This window comes from Athene noctua, chromosome 6 (assembly GCF_965140245.1).
Source record: "Athene noctua chromosome 6, bAthNoc1.hap1.1, whole genome shotgun sequence".
Taxonomy (NCBI): domain Eukaryota; kingdom Metazoa; phylum Chordata; class Aves; order Strigiformes; family Strigidae; genus Athene; species Athene noctua.
This window is the reverse complement of record NC_134042.1, coordinates 35,275,289-35,284,302: the sequence shown is the minus strand read 5'-3', so window position 1 is coordinate 35,284,302 and position 9,014 is coordinate 35,275,289. Positions and strand designations below refer to the sequence as shown.

Here is a 9,014-nt window from a genome sequence, read left to right as displayed (position 1 = left end):
GAGTTTGAAAAGGTTCATAAGTTATTTCAGTGATCATAAATGATTTTAAACATTTTTTTTTGCAATGGAGGAGATAGTTGGAGCCAAATTCTAGTCTCAGTTCCACTAATACAAATTTGTACCAACTACCAGGACATTATGAGCACTGACACTACCCCCAAGAACATGACTGCAAGAATTTGGTCATAACTTTGCTGCAGAGTTTCAGCCATTTGAAACATAGGTGCTGCTGGGGAAGCAGATTTACAAGTGTTCTTTGCATACACAATTGGTATATGAATGAAGGCCATAATCTTGCTGTAAAAACCCTCTGAAAGAATGATCTTAGTTCCTATTAGAATTTCTAGAGATTATACCTGTCTGGTTTTGATATATTCTGCTACCTTTAGATTTTGTCACAATCCTCTATTGCTAAAAATCAACCTTTAGACTTGTCTTTCAAGTTTACCACGACCATCTCAGTGATAAGACGGCAATGATCGCTTACATTCTTTGTGCAAGTAAAAAACAAACAAAAAAAAGGAATTAAAATTCAAACTGGTAATTCTTCTAAGAAAATATCCAAATGACATTAGTTTCCCATAATCATTCATTTATTGCAGGCAGTGTACTGTATGTCAGAAGTATGGTAGCAAGCAGAACAACATGATGTACAAATTGTCACAATCACTATACATCTCAGCCTGTGGAGAAGGAGCTACATGTATCTCATATTTCAGGACAGGGATGTATAGGATCTCACAGCTTTCTCTGGGGAGAAAACATCAGGATCCCACATGGGGAAATGTGAGAAAAGTGTATGTTCAAGCTATTCAAAAGGAGGTTTTTAAACATGTACATAGTAGCTCAGAAACTGGAATGCACATGTCCGCTGAACCACATTCTTCTCTTCAGTATAACATTGATCGCTTGCATACAGACTTTTCAGAACAGTTCAAGAGAATAATAAAGGGTTTGGTACAGAATTGCTGGAACTAAATGCTGTCATTTACTCATGTAACCATCATATAAATCTCACCACCCAAGAAAATGAAAAATCTAGAGTTCAGACTCAAAGAAATAGAAAGGAAATTGTATAGTAAATTCAAGAGCTGCAGAGATTTTCTTCTGAGTGCTTAAACACAAATAACTGAGAGATCTGAAGCTTGCAATGACAGAACATTATGCTTAAAGGTGATGCATTTCAGCTAGGAAGATTCTTTGGTTTCACCTGGCTATCGGTGTTATTTTAGTGTCTGTTTCATATTATGTTAGGTCTGATCTTTCCTTGGCATGAATAATCAGGCAGTATTTACACAGCTTAAAGCACTCTTCCAAAAACATCTAACTGTAGGACGCAAACAAATGGCATTACAATCGCAAGAAGTCCAAGGAAGGAAGACAACAAAACTCATGGGGGATTTGTGCAACTAGAGCAAACACGTAATAGAAACAAGTGTGTGTAATTAAAGCACAGTCACAAAGGAAATAAAAGACAGAATAGAATCTTCTTTATAATTGCTAGGTATTAAACTGGTAAAGACCTATTCCATTTGTTTACATGTTGAGAGAATGTTTACAAATAGAATCTAAAACCAGAAATTAATTATATGTTTGTTACAGCTGCAGCAAGCATATAAAAATAAAATAAAATTGGTACGCCAATGACTGAGCCAGGAGAAAGATGGTTGACTATGCTGTACCTGTTGGGAAGACTTAAGGTGTTCTTCTAGGCTAGACTTCAGCCGAGAGAGCAGCCCTTAGAGCATCCTATAGTTGTTATGATAGACTGTACCTTTTTAGATTTAGACATGTGGATCCTGAGCCTGAAATCTTTACTCAGGCAATACTTTCCATGAATCAGTAGGATTCAGAGCACCAGAAGCTGGACTTCCATCACACAACTTTATAATGCAGTACAATTGTTATTGTATATAAATGGAATCAGAAACTGCTGAACTCAATGGAAACACTCTCATTTGCTCACTACAGACAAGACTGCACCCTGTCTGTAGGGTCTATGTGGGACTGTCCTACTCCAGTGGAACCGCAGTGGAAATCAGCTGCTAAAAGTTCTCCTTGGCCAGCTGTAATTCAGTTTTGTTCCTGCCTGTACACCAGGGCAGATGCACAGTTTTGAAGTCTGACAAGGAACCAGCTCTCTATTTATAAGAGTACAAATCCAAAGGAGTATCAGCAGAGGAGAAGTCCACAGATTCTGGCTAAACCTTTTAATTTGAGGAAGAAATAAAATCTTTAGACTACAAAACCATAAAATATTACAAGACCTGAATATGACAGAAAACCTAGAAACCATGCTCTGCTGTCATCTTAGGACACAATCCAGCAAGGCACTTGGATATACGCTTAGCTTTAAGCATGGAATCAATCCTACTGAAGTGAAGCTTTGCTGGATATGGGATATCTTTTTTCTGAGTTGTATTACTTTTCAGTGTTAGTATGCTGGCAATTTTCAGATCACAGTAACAGTTTTCCCTCTCACATCCACCAGCTTTCTTTTCACTCAAGCTTAACATTAACTTATACAACATTGTGACATACATTCCAAACTCAGCCAGCTAACTTTTGCAATGATTAGTACAAAAAAATGGATACAAAATTTTACAGACATAATCTGAACAGATGCAATATAGAACTGTACTAATTGCAGAGAGAAGCACAAATCACTCCTCTTCTTGATTGGAAAAATGGCAAAATTTGTAGTGGTTTCATGACCACATGAGCAAATTTTTTTTTTATATATACACGTGAAAGGCACTAGTCCGCTATTACTTGGCAATAGCCTCCTGAATTGCTGATATATTCTGATGTGGGTTTTTCTAACATACAATTTGTCAATCAGATCTTTCTCAGGCCATTCAGTTTATCTGCATGGCTTGGTCTATAACCGCCATCTTTATTTAAGCATATGGATGACAACTACACAGGGATTCTTTAAACTGCTTCATATGATTGTGTGTCATCAAGGCCCTGATACAGCATCTAATTATTCTTTGGCAATACACCCTGGTCATGTGGTATTGTCAGAGGAGATTCCACAAATGCTATTTATAATGATAACCATGATATGATACTTGTCTCACAGCGTAGATAATATGCATATGAGACCACCTCATGAAATGCAGCATTAGAATTCAATATAAAATGTCCTGAAGTGGGTCTATGTTCTGGGGAAGGCTACAGATGGCAGGACCAGCCATGCAATTTAAGGTCAGTATTATCTTCTGAGACAATCTCTTGCTGCAACAGAACACTGATTTTCTGGAGCAGGTCTAGGGAGACTTTATAGTGGATTCCATTGCATAACGGGGGCCTACAGAAAAGACAGGGAGGGACTCTATCAGGGATTGGAGTGATAGGACAAGGGGTAACAGTTTTAAACAGAAAAAGGGTAGGTTTAGATCAGATGTAAGTAAGAAATTCTTTCCTGTGAGGGTGGTGAGACACTGGCACAGGTTGCCCAGAGAAGCTGTGGCTGCCCCCTCCCCGGCAGTGTTCAAGGCCAGGTTGGACGGGGCTTTGGGCAACCTGGTCTAGTGGAAGATGTCCCTGCCCATGGCAGGGGGGTTGGAACTGGATGATCTTTAAGGTCCCTTCCAACCTAAACCATCCTATGATTCTATGACATTCAATTTAGGCAGAATAATTCTAAATGATGTCTGAAGGATTCATGGCATTAGCAAACACCATTTCATGCATATTTGGGCTGGGGATCAGCTGCTACAGAACAGATTGTTGCCCCTAGTTTTCTAAAGTTGAAAAATATGAAGGTACAGTAAAATTTGCTAGATCTGGCACTGTAAACATTGATGCCCTCATCACTGTCAACTCAGCTGATTGCTAGGCATTCAAAACTAGATTTTGAATAGACTAGAACTACTCTTCTGTTGTGTAAAGACATCCGAGTTGCCTGAACTGTGAACAGAAGAGCAAATGTTTGCTTGGAGACAGGTAGTTCTCCAAGGCCACCCAACAGCAGACCATAGGAAAAAACCATTTACTCAGCCTCTCTCTCTGCTCCTTTCAGCCTCATATCTAAGCCATCACAAGTTTTTCAGCAGCAAACTGTCCTCCTGAAAGACAGCAGAGAGTAAGACTAAAGAGGGACGCTCCCACGGTGGTGCAGCAGTATGCTGCATCTTCACATTCTGCAACAGAAGACTCATAAAGATGAATAAGAATTCCATCTCCTCAGCTTTACACTGCAGCAAAAATATCTTGAATGCCTGGAAATGGGGCCACTGGCATACTTGAGCTCAAATGTGTTTACTGTCATGCTTGCCTATTCAATAAAGCATTTTAATAATGCTGTATTTGTTGCCATCTTTAGGACTGGCTACTTTAACTATGTAACTACTTAATTAACGTGAAAAACCCTAAATGGGTACAAATACTGACATTTGTAACAAAGTGTAAAGCAAATAACAACTATGTTTCTCTTCTTTCCTTAGGATTACATTGAAAGGATCCAATTCCTAGAAAAATTCAACAGCAGAATACATTACTTAATTTGTACCAAAATAGTTTTTAAAATAGCCTTAATTGTAAACACATTGCCTGGTATAAACAGTATTATGCATGTCAGCTGGCTAGACATAATTATTTGTCATATATTTCAAAATAATGAATTTTCTGAATAAGAGTATATTTCGTAAGGTTTTGTAGGATATTCTCATTGACACAAAAACGGGATTTTTTTATGTATAGTTTTAAGTGCAAAATATTAATATATTTTAAAATGCATCAACTGTTACTTGATAGATTTGTTTTGGTTTATAAACATTAAAAAAATTTAAAAATCTATGTATAAAATTAACTGTGCTTCTTTAGAAATTTTATGTGATCATTCACATACAGTTTTAAAATATTTTTAAAGTTCAGTAGCAATTCAAAATATGCTGTCTCAGTGATTTGCAATCATATGACTGCTACAATGTGGAATGTTACCCATTATTTTTAATACTCTGATCAGATCTTGCTGTTAGTTACATCCAGAGTAATTCCTTGTATCAGATTTATGCTGGTTGGAAGGATATCAAAACTTGGGTTCTACTGGGGGTTAAAAAGAAGTATACCATGCTTCAAAACTTGCATGCAATCAAACCAAGGACCATATTCTTTTGACAGACTTGCTTTTGTTTAGGTGTTTCTTATCTGCACTGCTCAGTGTCAGACACTCATCTTCATTAAGCTTCTGGGAATAAATAAAAAAATGGAGAATACACCAGTTTCTTGACTGATGATATAAATTCCTCCCTCCTACCAATCAGATCAAATCATAATCAGGGTGAGGTTTGTTGTAAGAAAGTCTGGATTATGTTCAGATACTACTCTCAGCTGATAACAATAACTGATAGTTACTGAGCACCCAGTTGTATTTTATTTGTTTAGTTTCTTCTAAATTTACACAATGGGCATACAAGGGCCAAAGCAAAGTTTTTCTTGTGGTGTAATCGACAAATGTTAGTTTATATATATGTATACAGCATTCCTCATTAATGGTAAAACATATTTTTCAAGTAAGAATTTCTGCATGTAATTCTCTTCTTCAGTATGCAGATACTCTGACTTTTAGTGTGCATCATCACAAGTGATACAACATAAAACCATTTCCTCTTCCCTCTCTGCCACATTGTTCATGTTCATTGAAAGAGTGGTAAATATTCCACGCTGCCATTGAAAACCATCAGTCCAGTTCCTCTATAAGCAGAGCACTTGAAGGGGGAAATGATGTCCTCAACAGTGCATGCCATGATATGTGCCTTGGGACTTTCTGGTCCTGTAGTTATTTTGACTGAGCCAAGAAAAGTTCTGAACTTGCCTCTTATCCTTCCGTGGAAAGTAAATGTCAAAACCAAAAGAACGATAAAGATTTTTCTCCCGTCCTTTTGCTAACCTTGGTGGTGGTGTTGATTGTCTGCAAAAGGAGAATGAAAACCACAACAGAATGCCCCAGAAATGGGTCATTTTAGAGTTCTGTATAAGATCCACACAGCTTTATGACTGAGCAGCAATATCCAAAAAGGAGGAAAATGCTTTGGTTGCCTTGAGCTAGCATGTTAAAAGAAAGGTATGCTTTCCTTCCACACAGGTAAAAGTGCTTGTTAGCTGAGGAAGCAGGAACGACACTCAAATTACTGATGGAAGAAGGTAGAAATGTGAAATGCCTCCTGTCATTTACAGCACATGTAATCAGAAGAATTTCAGTCTCTCTTCTTTCTGTGGTTTAAAGTTCTTCTCGGCACATAGGGAAGTTGACAAAGGTGAAGACATTAAACTCTATCAATATAGAAAAACACAGGAAAATGGCATAAAGAAACAAGACGTAGATGCCTAATTTCCTGTCAAGTTTCCACTTATTTACATGGATTCCAAACACCTGCAAGCAAACAAAGTGTTAGTTAATTAAGCCCCAATGTAGACTTTTGGAAACAACCATTATAAGCCAAAAATGAGTCTCTTGAATTAGAGATCCTGAGTGAAGATAAAAAAATATTATCTAAATTTTATAGATTAAAAAGGCGACATATGTTTTTCTGATCAAGAAAATTAATGTAAAAGCACAAACTCAGAACTCAAACTCTGGCCTGACTCTCAGTTGTCTTAAGATCCTTTTACAACATATTAAATGAACCCACTTTAAGGCCCCTTCACAAGTTCTTTATGTAACTGAGAAACAGGCCCCTAGGTGCTCAGTCTCAGTATGTGGTACATTTTCAGTACATGGGGCACGTTCTAGTCAGGCAGCACTCATTCACTGATTCAGTATGAACTAAAGGAATGCACTGAACTACATGAATGCTTCTCCCTCCAGTGCTCCCCTACAGATCCTTTATGTCCCAGTAGTATACCAGCACCTAATGTTCATTCTTTCAACAGCTTCAGAAGAAGTGATTTTTTTGATATTTTGCTCAGCCACAACTAAGGGGAGCTACAAGTTACAAGTAGCAAAGCAATGAACTCCTCACAAAGACATCTATTTTCAGTGGTGTTGAGTGCCTCTGAATTATTATTTGTTTTGCTCAAAACTCTCCACTGAGTTTTGCTAGGAGGGTCTGTGAGAATCAGGGTAGCCAGCAGAACAAATGAGACAATAATAAACGCTTCAAGCTCAGGTGATACAGCTTCTGCTATGAAAAGACTCTCTTCAGGAAAACAGGAACAGCTAGCATAGAAACACATCTTTTTTCCAGAGTGCTGATTACCAATATGCATGCAGTGACATCAGATACAATTGTCTACAGAACATCTTTGCTGTTTCACAGGCACTGTGCAGTATGACAGAACCAGAGATAAGAAAAGAACAAGCTCCCAAAGCTTACGCATCAAATGCATTAGGAAGTCAGTGGCAGAGTGAACAGCCCTGGTCATTCTATCATTTAAGTTGTGCACAGGTGATGTGGAGTTTTGTAAGACTTAGTCATGCAATAGTGTGAAATCTCCAGTGATAATCCTCTCCTTTACAGAGCCTCCACAGGCAGTCAGTAAAAGACATTAGTATAAGTGGATATTTTTATACCTTTGAGATTTGATTCTTCCCACAGAGGGTTCCCTGGGAGTCAGCAGGATCAGACCTTAAGTACCAGCAAAATTGACTTTTGAAACAGAATTATTGTTTCACCTTAACAAGTCATATATTACAAGGGTGTCTTATGCTGAGTGACGTTTAGCATGCCCATTCAAAGTTCTGAGGTTCATAGCTTCACACACCAGTCTTCATTAAGGGTTTTTGGCTATGGCATTTGATTAGTCCAGGCTAGTTTTGTAAAAGAGACACAGGCAAAGGGTGATGAAGTGTACCTGGGTCTTGGACCAACATAGAGACAGGCCTAGGGTATGCAGCTAGACAAAGGGGCAGAGAAGTATTATTGGACCTCACAATTTCAACACTGCCCCAGGGGGACCTACACGTATACAGAATCTGTTGCACCAAATGTAAGATTTCAGTCCTCATCAAGGACAATGGTAGCTCTCCAACTCATGGTATTGCTAGAACGATACTTTACAAGAATCAATGCTTTAGGAATAATAAGTATTTCCATTTTGTCCTTCTATGAAATGTAAATAACTAAGTATTTTGCAATTGGCATACTTGGAGACACTCAAATACTTACAGTAAGGGCCACTGATCCTAGCAAGAGTGCAACTGAATAGACCAGTCCTTTGCTGTTAATCTTAACCTGTGGGAATTAGAGGAGAGACTTTCTAAATTCTCAGCATATAATAATTGTGCTTGGGAGATCAGAAATCAATTTATTGATCTATGGCCCACCTTCTGTTTTGAATAGAAACTGACTTACACATTTTAAACTATGCAAATCCATGACAGATTTATCATAATGAAGTACGGGAAGGCTAAGGAATCAAACCAAATTTATAAGTAATCCCACCACCATAAGAAAAATATTCAACATTTATTATGGATATTATGTTAAAAGAGTCTCAGGAGAGAGAGATATATGCTGTTATTCTCATCTTACAGCCAAAAATACTAAGGTACAGGAAGACAGACAGGTAATGTACTCCAGTTGACAAACTAGGAATTAATTGGATCTTATGGAAGAAGAATTGCTTCCTTAACTCCTGGTTCCTTGGCAAAGAAATAACACCTTACTTAGCAACCAATAACATTCTTGGCAGGTTGTTGCTTTCTTTCAAAAAATTTATTTGCATACCTTCTTTTTAGGATATATTTTTTTTAACAGACAAAAATAACAAAGATTTGCAGGTATACATACAGTTGATCCACAATCAATCGCCATGGTCTGCAAACCCCATGGAACGCCAAGGCCCACCAGAATGTCAAAGACATTGCTTCCTATTGTGTTGGATACGGCCATGTCACCAAGGCCTGCAGAGAAAAAAAACACAACTCTTGGGTAAAAACAAAGTATAGGACCATTACTCTGTTTACTAGAGGAAATGATCTGCACTGATCCAAGCCCCACTGGGCTGGCAAGAGTATTTGAGGTAGGGAGACAATTTCCATAATCTTTGCATGACTTCTGAAAAAA

General features: G+C 37.9%; 1 protein-coding gene across 2 annotated transcripts in view; it reads right to left on the bottom strand.

Annotated features, from left to right (window-relative positions):
* Positions 1-4,806: 4,806 nt before the first annotated feature.
* The window catches only part of SLC24A4 (solute carrier family 24 member 4), a 95,591-nt gene continuing 91,383 nt past the window's right edge, over positions 4,807-9,014 (bottom strand). For both annotated transcript variants that reach the window (XM_074909244.1, XM_074909246.1), the window contains exons 15-17: positions 8,739-8,851; positions 8,115-8,180; positions 4,807-6,379 (exon numbers count right to left, since the gene is read on the bottom strand). In XM_074909244.1, the coding sequence (XP_074765345.1) occupies positions 6,227-6,379; positions 8,115-8,180; positions 8,739-8,851 (332 nt within the window). In that variant the 3' untranslated portion in view covers positions 4,807-6,226. The remainder of the gene's footprint in view (positions 6,380-8,114; positions 8,181-8,738; positions 8,852-9,014) is intronic.